Here is an 11,845-nt window from a genome sequence, read left to right as displayed (position 1 = left end):
CAGGTCAGTGATGTGGGGTTCTGCTGGGGTGCAAGCACTTGTGTGAGGACTCACAAGTGAAGAACTTGGAAAAACAGAACCAGGAGTTATTGAGCTTGCCAAAAGACAGGTGAATTCCGAGTTCTCACTAGCAAAAGTCATCTCCTCCATTGGGTTCCCGGATGCCTCTGCCCAAGTTAGGGGGTTTTCTTTTTGCCTCCTACTTACAGAGTCCTCCCCGGAACACGAATGCCATCGCACTCCAAGCTCTCTGCTAAACTTCCTCCTCGTACCCACACTCAGCAGAAGGCTAAACTCATGGACCAGCCATCCAGGGCCTTCCTGCTTCAGCCTGGGCCTTCTATTGCTGGCCACTTACCTTGCCCCTCCTCATCACGCACAACACCTACACCCGGGGGAGGCGGCGCTCTCGCCCCTGAAGGCCAGGCTGTGGAGGGTTAACTGGGCTGTTTGGGTAAGCACCTCCGTTCTTCAGTCCCAACTCAGGGCCCAAGAAGTGGCCTGAAGGGTTCCCGGTACCCCAGGCCGCTGGTGTGCAGGCGCCGGCGCCGGGGGCGTGACCAGGCCCAACCCCGCCGCGGGGTCCCTCCCGAGCCACCACCCTCTGTGGCCACGCCCCCGAAAGTGGGCGGGAGCCTCGGCCTCTGATTGGCTGGATCTGTGCGACAAAGCCAATGAGCACGGGCCGGGTGCGGCGGCTTGGGGGGGGGGGGTGGAGGGGGGTGGCGAGCGCTGCCTGGAGCCGGGGCGCCGGCGGTTTGAGCGCCGCGAACCGGGCCCCGGCCAGGCGGGCTGGGCGGAGCCAGTGCCGCGGGGCAAGCGGCGCGCCCGGGGGGGCGTCGCGGGGACAGTCAGCCCCGCGCCGAGGTAGGGGTCTGCGGGAGAGGCAGGAGCTGGAATACGAACGCCCGCTCCTAGCTTGCCGGGGAGTCGGGCGGTCTGTGAGGCTTCGTCGGTGAGGACAGCGGGACCAGGTCGGTGCGGGGATTATCCCTGTCTGGGGGGCTGAACCCAGAGGGTCTCCCGGAGCCCGCTCTGGTCGGCACCCGGGAGCGCACCCATGCAGACGATCCGCCGTTTGCATCCCCTGCCTGGCTCTGGTCTGCGGGGCTGCGTCCGTACCCGGCGCGCCGTCCACCGCCCCCGGCTCCTGGCGAGGGCCGTGTCCGTGAGGAGTGGGCCCGATGGGTGCACCCACGTGTGGCTCTGCGCGGATCGCGCCTCCCACGGTCCTCCCGCGTCCCTCCCCCGAGCCCGCGGGCTGGGGCGGGGGCGCCGAGCCGGACGGCTGCAGCGCGCGGCTGGCTGCGCAGTGCGCCCGGCTGGGGCGGGAGGGGGCGGCGGAGGCGCGCGTCGCGGCGGCGGGGCGGGGTGGGCGCCGCGCTGGGGCTGGGACCGCACACACGTGCGCGGGGAGCCGTGCGTGGTGTTTGGAGGCTGGTGTGCGTGTGTCACGTGGACCCAGGAGTGTGCCTGTGTGGGGGGGATTTCAGATGGAGTGGTGTGTGATCACGGGTCACGGGGACAAGGGCCCTGCTGGTCAGGAGAAAGGTGTGCGTGCGTGCGTGCGTGTGTGTGTGTGTGTGTGTGTGTGTGTGTGTGTGTGTCCGTCCGTCCGTCCGTCCGTCCGTCTGTCCGTCTGTCTGTCTGTCCAGGCTGTTGCAGGAGTGGACAGAGGCTGTCACGGGCCACAGGTCTGTTGGGTGGTGCGTGGTCCCCGTCCGCATTAGCCAGGTGGTTTCAGGATGTGGAAGAAGCACACAGCGGTGCCCTTGAACATCCCAGGGAAGAGGCCCGGGCCTTCCCTCCAAGCCCGCCTCTTGCATCCAGCACATACCGATTGTACACCTACTTGTGCCATTGTTGTCCTAGATCCAAACACTTTGGGGACCTTCTGCCTGCTCCATGGTCTCCCAACCCTTAGTCCCAACAACAGTCAGAATAATTTTAAACCTCATCCAAATAACTGAGTCACACCCCTGTTTAAAACTCTCCTCTGCTGTCCAAGCCTCTGATCTGTCCACAGAGCTCTGCTCCACCCCCGAACTGTGCCCTCAGTTGCTCCAGGAAAGGCACAGTGTGAACTCTCATCCTCTCTGCCTCCGGAGTCCTAATTGGTGGATCCTAAAAGAGCTTCACTGTCACCCCCTCCAAGAAGCCAGCCCTTGGCCCAGCACTGTGCCCAGGGCTTTCTCTCTAGATGTAATTCCTGGGTCTCTTCCTTCCCACTCCAGCCACCTCAGTCTCCTTGCTGTCCCTCAGACATTAAGCTCCAGGACCCCTTCCCCAACCGCAGTAGCCTTCCCCACCCTTTATTCCTTTTTTTTTTTTTGAGGGGGGGATACTGGAGCTTGAGTTCAGAGCCTGGGGGTTGTTGCTTAATTTTTTTGCTCAAGGTAGGAGCTCTACATTTGGGCCACAGCTCCATGTCTGGCTTTCTTGCAGATTTGTTTGCCTGGACTGACTTCAAAGGTGATCTTCAGGTCTCAGCCTCCTGGTAGCTAGGATTACAGGTGTGAGCTACAGTCTCCCACCCATCCTTTCCCATCTCTCTGACATAGCTGTCTTCACAGCTATACTATCTGCCCTATTCGTTTCTGGCCCCCCTTTTTTTGTGCTTGGTGGGGACAGAACTCAGAGCTTCATAGTTGTTAGATGTTCTACTACTTGAGTCACACCTTCAGCCCTCTTTGGTTTTAGTTTTCTTATTCAGGTAGGGTAATGAGATTTTTCCCTAACTCAGACCATGGCCCTATGCCTATGCCTTCCCTCTAGCTGGAATCCTGGTCATATACGTCCCATGCTCAGCTAATTGATTGAGATGATGTCTTGGTAACTCTTTTGCACAGGCTATTGGTCTTCAGCCAAAATCTCTATCTTTGCCTCCCAAGTAACTAGAATTACCACTGTTCCCAGTCTAATTGCTGGCTTTTTTATTTGTTGCTTCTTTCCTCTATTAGAAATTATATTGTGTGAGAGCAGGGGACTTTGTCTTTTAGTTCCAGCATCTAGCATAGTACATGGCATATATTAGACACTGATCATTGTTGCATGATAAATAATTGATGTAAATAAATTTATATCCCAGGACTTAGTGTCCTTGGCAATACTCCATACTATGAGGCCCTTTTCTGAAGCCCCTGTCCCCTGGATACCAAGTTCCTAGAAGAACTATGGGGAATGCTAATCATATTTGCATGGTCGAAACCCTCCTACTAGCAACTAGTGTGGAGGGAGGGGCTGGATGAGTGGGTTACAGGGAGACCCCAGAAACAGTGCAAGGATAGTAGAGGTCAGAATCTAGCCTTTTTCTTCACTCTTTTGAATCTGGATGTGTGTGTGTGTGTGTTTCTTGTGCTAGTCTTAGGGCTTGAACTCAGAGAGCCTGGTACTGAGGAATCAAACCCAGGGCTTTGTGTATGCCAGGCAAGCACTCTATCATTAAGCCATATTTACAGACTAAGTCTGGCCTTTTTTTTTTTTTTTTTTTTGCCAGTCCTGGGGCCGGAACTCAGGACCTGAACACTGTCCTTGGGCTTTCTTCAAAGCTAGCACTCTACCACTTGAACCACAGCACCACTTCTGGCTTTTTTTTTTCTATGTATGTAGAGGTATCGAACCCAGGTCTTTGTGTATGCTAGGCAAGCACTCTACTACTAGGTCAAACTCCCTGTCCCAAGTTTGTCCTTTTTTAAGGAGTCCAATTTGGTGAGCTCTCCCAGCTTATAGTGGGGAAATCAGAGAGGGTATTCAGAGGAGGCCATGTTTAAGCTATCCTCCAGGCAACAAAACAGAGGGAGGTGTGTTCCTGGCAGCAGGGACAGCTTGTACAAAGGCCTGGCAGCAGAACAGAATCTGCAGTGTAGGAAGTTCAAGTAGTGTGAGGCAGTTGGAGTGGAGAGTAGGTGTGGGACATGAGAGCAAGGGTGGGAGAGGGGGCAAAGAATCCCTCTGGCTCCTGGGTTCAGTGAGAACTGAGAGGATGCCATCACTCATCTTTCTAGTGGAGACAGGAGGAAGAACAATTCTGGAGAAGATGTTGAATTGGAGCTCAGATGCCCAGGAGCAGGGAGGGGAGGAGGTAGCTAGCTGTGAAGAAACTGGCTGGTAGCACTGATGGATGTAGAGGATGAAGAGAGGCAGAGGTAGATGGGCCAGAGGGTGCCCTAAGAGCAGCCAGGCCAGGCCAGCACTTCAATGCTTGGGGCCCCTCAGGGATGATGGGATGGGTGTCCTCACAGCAGGCATCCTGGAGTATGACTTAGCACCACACTCCTGGGCCTCCCTCGAGGGTACTGAGTCATCTCAGGCGGGGGCAGGAGCTGCAGAGGGAGACCTCTGCCAAGGCATCAGATGCTGTCAAGAGTAGAAACAAGCTACCCGGAAGTGATTCAGGGACTTGAGGACCACTTCTGGGTCTTGCCCAGTGATTTGCACTCACTTGCAGCTTTCCCTTTTGGCCAATCCTCTCCCATTCGGGCCTTGAATCCGCTGCCAGTTACAGTTGCAAGTCCTCTGCCTGGCCCGATTAGCTGGTCCCCTGCCTCTGCCTGCTGCTAAGAATCCTTTCAGAACTCAGAATGGGATCTGAAGTCACCTATGACTTTCATGCCTTCTGAATCCAGAAGCTTGTGTATTTGGGAGTGGCAGACAGTTGGTGGAGTGGGGCACAGCCTGGGAGGAGAAGCTTGTGCCAGGCCATTTCGGAGCCAGAAAGCCCATGTGGGTTGCATATATCAGGGTGTGCGCTCTCCCTCTCCCTCTCCCTCTCCCTCTCCCTCTCCCTCTCCCTCTCCCTCTCCCTCTCCCTCTCCCTCTCCCTCTCCCTCTCCCTCTCCCTCTCCCTCTCTCTCTCTCTCTCTCTCTCTCTCTCTCTCTCTCTCTCTCCTCCCCTGCCCCCCCGCCCAGATGCATACACACATCCCAGCTGCACAAATTGCTCTGTGTCCACAACCCATCCACTTTCTTACAGGGCCAAGAGGGAAGGCAGGATGGTGACTATCTGTTTGATTCACTTGAGGATGGCTGAGGTTCTCAGAAGCTTCGCATCCTGCCCAGGCAGCATAGCCCCATCTGGAAAGATAGAACAAAAGCTCTACCCAGGGAGTAAGGAGCTGTGTTTGGGAGCTGTAACCTAGCCAATCCGCTGGGAAGTGACCACAAGACTCCATGTTGCACCCTAAGTCCAAGACAGCCTGTCTGTCCATCTCCCTGTTTGAGACCCATGAAATGCATGTTACCTTCTGATTCTGCTTCAACAGAGCCATTTAGTGAGACCTCAACTGGGAAGGGCCTGGCAAAGCCCTTTGAATGGATGCCTTGGGGAACAGGCCAGTTCAGTAGACGGGTAGCCTCAACCTGGTGAGACAGGAGATCTTTGGGAGCTTTCATCCTGACCTCTGGGACTAAGGGTGCCTTCCCTCCTTGCGTCTGAATCACATGTCCCTCCCAAAGGCATTCAAATACATACAAGTAAACTGAACGTACGTGTACACACACACACACACATACACAACCACAGAAACCACATGCAAAGCTTCTTGTCCTCATGCACATTTGCTCCTAAGTACAAGATCCACAATACACACAGACAGTATGCTTGGCCCACAGCCCTGCTCCAACACATTCTCTCACACTCAGACACACACCCTTTCTTTCAGTCTGCCTTCTTATGCACAGTCTCCAGTGCCAGGCCTTGTCGCCTGGACACGAGGCAGGAACCCCGGGCCTCCCCTGCTGCCTCCCTCCCGACCTGCTTAGTCACCTGAATCTGAGCCAGGCAAGCAGGAGGGAGGGAAACAGGGAGGGCTTGACGTCAGCTCTCACAGCCTGCCCCTGCCCAAGCATCCATCTGGGCCCCAGCTTGTCCCAGACTCACGTCTTACTTCTGAGCTCCCAGACATCCATTCCTTTCTATCTTACAGCCACCTGGGGAGCAAGCAAGACTTGCTGTTTGCCCCCATTTGCAGATGAGGAAAATTGAAAGTAGCCAGGCTTGGGAAATCCAAGCCTATCTACAGGCTTATAGCTAGAAAGGAGTGCAATCTGGCAGTCTGGGGCCTAAACTGGGTGACAGATCTCAGACTGCTTCCACCTGCAATGGGAGCCAAGGCCCATCCTTGCCCCTTGCTGGGCTCCTTTGTTCCCATCTTGAGACAGTGAAGGAAGCTATAGGAAGGTGGCCTCTTATGTGGGTAGCAACCTAAGGGAAAGCATATGCAAATTTTATGGGCCTGGGTAGCTTCTGACTTCTTGTGGTGACTCTCATTCCTTTGGTTTCTGCCTGGGACCAGAATGTGGGTGCTCCTGACCCTGGGCTCCCCAGACTCCTATGGCATGGTCCTGAGCTTGCCACTGAGGCTGCTTTCCAATATGTTTAATGTGGAGAGGAACTGTAATGATCACCATGCCAAGCACTCATTTATTCAACAAACACATACCAGGTTCTTACTGTGCACCTGTCACTACTGAAGACGCAAGAAGTCTTATAGAGACAAGACAAAGGGAGCCCCTGTTTCTGGCTGTTCACCTGGTAATAGGGAGCTAAGCCTGCAGGGGGAGGGAGAAGAACTGATCACCTGAGGGAGGAGTCCTGCCAGGTCTGGAGGCCCCTGTCACTCTGGCATTCCTTTTTTTGGGGGGGGGATCATGGGGCTTGAACTCTGGGCCTTGGCACTGTCCCTGAGCTCTTCAGCTCAAGGCTACTGCCCTACCCCTTGAGCCAAGCCCCACTTTCCATTTTCTGGAGGTTAATTGGAGGTAAGAGTCCCAGGTCCTTTTGTGCCCGGACTGGCTTTGAACCTTGATCCTCAGATCTCAGCCTCCTGAGTAACTAGTCATTTTCTTTCTTTTGTCAGTGGTGGGGCTTGAACTCTGGACCTGAGGGCTGTTACTGAGCTCTGCAGCTCAAGGCTAGTGCTCTACTACACTGAGTCACAATGTCACTTCTGGTTTTCTGGTGGCTAATTAGTGATAATAGTCTCATGGACTTTCATGTCTAAGCTGGCTTTGAACTGTGACCCTCAGCTCTCAGCCTCCTGAGTAGCTAGGATTACAGGTGCCCAGCACTGGTGCCTGGCTTGGGGTTGCTCCTTTTGCAAATGAATTTTCTCCTACTGCCAAGCTAGCTGTCTTTTCTTTTTTCTCTTCTTTCTTTCATCAGCAGCACCTTCACTGCCCCTGGGCTCCCACTGGGAGCCAGGAAGAGGCTCTGACCCATGTCCTCACCCACATCCTATCTCCAAGCCTGGTTGTGGCTTGGGCAGTCTGGCAAAGCCTGGTATCCATGGTACAGAGGGGCAGGTCCTGGCTCACAGTGGGGAGGGAGCATGGTCAGGGCCTAAAGGAGGTGAGTAAGCAGACAGGACTAGGACCCAGCTGGGCTCGCCCATGCCAACTCTGCCTCCCTGACACCTGTTACAGTAAGGAATGGGAGGTGAGAGTCAGGGCAGGCGTGAGATCCATGAGACACACGGTCTCTAAGTTACAGTGTGGAGACAGAGGAAGTCGTCAACAGACAGGAAGGGCAAGGGGTCAGGAGTCCACTCTTCCTCTTCCGGAGAAGAGGCTGAGTCCAACCCAAGAAGAAGGGGTGGGGACATTTGGTTGGAGTGGCACCAGTACGCATTCTGAGGCAGAGAGGGGGTCTCAGTCCAAGAGTGAGGATTCAGCCCAGGGCCAAGGTCATTGAAGACAAATAAGGGGTGAGACTGATGCTGGATGTTGCTTTGGGGTTGAAGCTCGGGCTATTGTTTGGTGTGGGACCTGGTTTGTTTTGCAGGAGGTTCTGGGTCAATGCGAGGCCACACCAGGGAACATCTCAGCCTGTGAGAAGATATGGCACACAGTTTGACACATGAGCAAACTGAAGGGAAAAAAAAGTACAGAATGAACTTTTGCACTGATGATGTCTTGCTTGAAGCTCGAAAGCCATGCCTCCTCCTCCAGTGGGCCCTGTCCTGGACCCAAGGCTCTACTGGAAAGGGGCGAGGGGTCCTAGAAATGGTGAGAGGAGGTGAGGGAGACCGAGCTCCAAGGAAGTCTGTGGAAGGACGAAAGGCTGGAATATCCATCCAAGAGGCCTCCCTGTAGGAGGTGTTGAGACCTGCAATACAAGGGTAGCCTTTTCATCATCAAAAGGAAGCCATGCTGGGATAGTTAACTGTCAGAGGGTTGGGACTGATGAGTCACTAGGCAGTGTCCCATTGGGCGCTGAACTGACCCTGGACTGTCTCAGTGCAACTTGGCTTCTAGTCTTCTGCCTGTGTTTGCTTGTGGTGATTCCAGAACACCAGATTCTCCGCTTCCGTAGGAAGCCAGCATGGCTTTAGTGGCTGTGCCTGTTTTTGCAGGTGGGGACACTGAGTGCTAGAGGGCTGGCACATGGTCTTGCGGTTCTGTTAGTAGGAACACACTGAGTTTGGGTGCTAGCAGCCTGGGCCGAGGGATGACCAAAACAGAGAGGTGGGGGTGGGGCCCACAGTGCCATGTTCACAATGGTAGCAGCACCCCAATCTGAGCTCCTGCTGGGGCCAGCATGGCACCCAAGAGTGAGATCCTCTGTTTTCTCTGAAGTTCACAACAAGGCTGCGCAGAGAAGCCCCAACAAAGGCCATGGAGGGGGGCCCAGCTGTCTGTTGCCAGGACCCTCGAGCAGAGCTGGTAGAGCGGGTGGCAGCCATCAATGTGACCCACTTGGAAGAGGAAGATGGAAGCTCAGAGCCTCCCAGGAATGGTGTGGACACTCGGCCCCGGGCCAGAGCTGCCTCTGTGATCCCAGGCAGCGCTTCAAGGCTCCCCCCAGCACGACCCAGCCTCTCAGCTAGAAAGTTCTCCTTACAGGAGAGGCCAGCAGGAAGTTGCCTGGAGGCCCAGGCTGGGCCTTATGCCACAGGCCCTGCCAGCCACATCTCTCCTCGTGCCTGGCGGAGACCTACCATTGAGTCCCACCATGTGGCCATCTCAGACACAGAGGTTGGTGAAACTGTTCCTGAGCTGTCTAGGGAGACTTCATCAAAGACTGTTTTGTCCCTATTTGTGCCATAGTTAGCTAGCATTGGTTTACATACCCTCAGCTGGAGAGCTCATTACCCAACAGTGTGGCTTCATCCCAGGGAAGTTCCATCTCAACCAAAGATTGCCTCTAGCAAGCCCGTGTCCCACCTACGGCTCAGTTCTGGGGAATAGGTCCTTTCTTTGTGAATCACTGATTTGTACCTGTGATCCTTGATATTCACGAGGCTGAGATAAGAGGATTCAGGTTCAAAGCCAGCCCAAGCAAGAAAGCCTGTTATCTCCAATTAACTATTTTTTTTTAAAGCCAGAATTAGAGGTAGAGCTCAAGTAATAAGCATCAGCCTAGATTGCTAACAGAACCAGGCCCTGAGTTCAAGCCTTAGTATTATCATACACAAAATGGGCCTCCAATGTCAGGGAAAAAAAAATATATGGAATATATGATATTTACCCATACCCCTGTCTTCCCAGCTTGAGCCTCATTTCTCCCCATTATAATCCTGCCTCTTAGAGTCCACTCTGGCCTGAGGCATTGTAGCATTCTTCTCGCTTCTGATCTCCTGTGGGTCCTAGCCTTGCTACTTGGATCTGAACATGAACTTGCAAACTGAGCCATCTGTTGATGTCAGAGCCTTGATTTTTTTTTGGGGGGTCCCCAAATCTCACATATCTCTCTTGTCCTTACAGCTAGACTTTCACATTCAGTTGCTTCTGCAAACTCTTACTTATTTGGTTTTCACAGAGAAAGGTTTTCTCAATCCCAGAGCCCAGGCAAGAATCAGTGCACTTTTTTTCTTTACCACTGAGGGAGCATGGCATAGTCAAGGGACCCCCCAAACAGGGAAGGTTAGTGAGAGCTGACTTTCTGGGAATTATAGTCTAGGGACAGGCTCTTAATGTGAGAACAGTCTTGTCTCTGGATCAAGCTGTGCCTGATGCTTCCTCTTTTCTCCCAGGACTGTGTGCAACTCAACCAATACAAACTGCAGAGTGAGATTGGCAAGGTAGGACTGGGCCAGGACAAGGATGTGGGCAACATGATTCTTGTCTTGTGGTGGGAATGGAAATCAGAGCCCAGACTGTCCTAGCCTGAATATGTACCCAGTGTGATGACTCCTGGTAACTTATTCCCCAGGATTCTAGATAGAGATTAGAAGGGCCTAGAGCCATAGTGAGCCAGGCAAGGGCAGTTCCTGGGGCAAAAGCTTCTCCTCCCCATCAGCTGGTGTACTCACCAGTCATCTGGGGGTGGGGTAGGGATGGGATGCAGGGGCTGGGACCAGAGTTGGCAGGTTGGCCATCTGTCTTCTCGCTGGTCCTAGGGAAGGTGTCTTATCCAGATGTGGCTAACCAGTGTCTGTCTACAGGGTGCCTATGGTGTGGTGAGACTGGCCTACAACGAAAGTGAAGACAGACACTATGTGAGTCTGCCATAGGAGGGTGTTATTGTCAGGCTGGGCCCTAGAAACCTGAGTGGTGGGTGATGATGAGAGCCTGTAACCTCTCAAAGGTGCAGGCTGTCTGTCCTTCAGGGTATGCAGAGGCCAGCTTCCTCTGCAGGCAAGAAAAGTGAAGGTGACTGATTCTCAGGTGACTTACTCAGTGTCAATGAGAGATGTCCATTGGGTCTGTCTAGACCTCAGTCTCCATGGAATCAGCCTGTTCTAGCTCCTTGTGTCTGCCCACAGTGACATTCCTGTCCCTCTCTCCTTAGGCAATGAAAGTTCTTTCCAAAAAGAAGCTACTGAAGCAGTATGGCTTTCCCCGTATGTATCTGTCTGCCCTATTCTTGGGAGCTCTTAGCCTGCTAGGGGAAGGGAAGGAGTGGATCCGCTCCTAATTAGTCGTGTTATAAACACGAGTAGAGGGAAACAAAGGCAGGGGAATGGGATGTCATTGGTGGACTTGGACGGATCACCATCTTGCCTTTCATAAGTCTTGCTTTAGACAGGGTTCAGGCTGTGGCAAAGCCTGGGTCCTGGGACAGAGGCCTGACTCCCTTCCTGGTCACAGGTCGCCCTCCCCCCAGAGGTTCCCAGGCTGTCCAGGGAGGACCAGCTAAGCAGCTGCTGCCCCTAGAGCGGGTGTACCAGGAGATCGCCATCCTGAAGAAGCTGGACCACGTGAATGTGGTCAAACTGATCGAGGTAGGAGGTAGTGGTGAGCAAGCGGAAGTCAGCATGCCCTGGGGGTAATGTGAGTGGTTCCCAGGCAGGGAGGCATTTGGCAAAGATTTGGGGGTCCTTCTAAGAGAGCAAATATAGCTGAGCTCTCTGCCCCCAAGGACAAATCAGACTTGGGAAGGGCTCCAGGGAGGCACGAAGGCCATTCAGATTGGTCCGAGGTGCTCCAGAGGCAAAGGTGAGCTCATCCTCTCCACAGGAAGTGAGAAGAGCCAGATGCTATGCGGCATGTGGGGTTGGTGACTGCTGAGGCTCCATCCATCTGGCACATGTACAGCTCCTGGTCCATATCTGGGGTGGCTCTGAAGTGTATTAGGCATCTCAGGGCAGACAAGGACAGGAGGCCTGAGTCCCCAGCCCATGTCTCCTCAAACCTCACCTGTGTTTTTGCTCCTTTTATCAGGTCCTGGATGACCCAGCTGAGGACAATCTCTATTTGGGTGAGTAATCCAGCTTATTCCTGCTACAAAAGAAAATGATAGTGATAATACAAGATGAAAATGGTGTCTACCTCATAGAGTGCTGTCAGAAGGAAATTAGCTATTACATGCAGAACATATTATTTATTATCCTTGTTAGAATGCATGTTATTTAAATTCCTCATGTCTGCCTTATCATTGGCTTAGAAGAGGCCTCAAAGAGTGGGA

The 11,845-nt window shown here is 53.7% G+C and overlaps 1 protein-coding gene across 2 annotated transcripts in view; it reads left to right on the top strand.

Moving 5' to 3' along the window:
• Positions 1-757: 757 nt before the first annotated feature.
• Positions 758-11,845, top strand: part of Camkk1 (calcium/calmodulin dependent protein kinase kinase 1) — a 35,904-nt gene continuing 24,816 nt past the window's right edge. The window contains exons 1-7 of one of the 2 annotated variants that reach the window (XM_090349333.1): positions 758-867; positions 8,575-8,973; positions 9,972-10,019; positions 10,383-10,436; positions 10,730-10,781; positions 11,029-11,162; positions 11,602-11,638. In XM_090349333.1, the coding sequence (XP_090205459.1) occupies positions 8,614-8,973; positions 9,972-10,019; positions 10,383-10,436; positions 10,730-10,781; positions 11,029-11,162; positions 11,602-11,638 (685 nt within the window). In that variant the 5' untranslated portion in view covers positions 758-867; positions 8,575-8,613. Of the gene's footprint in view, positions 975-8,574; positions 8,974-9,971; positions 10,020-10,382; positions 10,437-10,729; positions 10,782-11,028; positions 11,163-11,601; positions 11,639-11,845 lie in introns of both variants that reach the window. The other variant, XM_090349332.1, reaches the window with a different exon arrangement.

Source organism: Megascapheus bottae, chromosome 17 (genome assembly GCF_031878675.1).
Source record: "Megascapheus bottae isolate mThoBot1 chromosome 17, mThoBot2.hap1, whole genome shotgun sequence".
In the NCBI taxonomy this organism is placed as follows: domain Eukaryota; kingdom Metazoa; phylum Chordata; class Mammalia; order Rodentia; family Geomyidae; genus Megascapheus; species Megascapheus bottae.
Note: the sequence above shows the minus strand (reverse complement) of the source record. Positions and strands in the feature narration are given on the sequence as shown.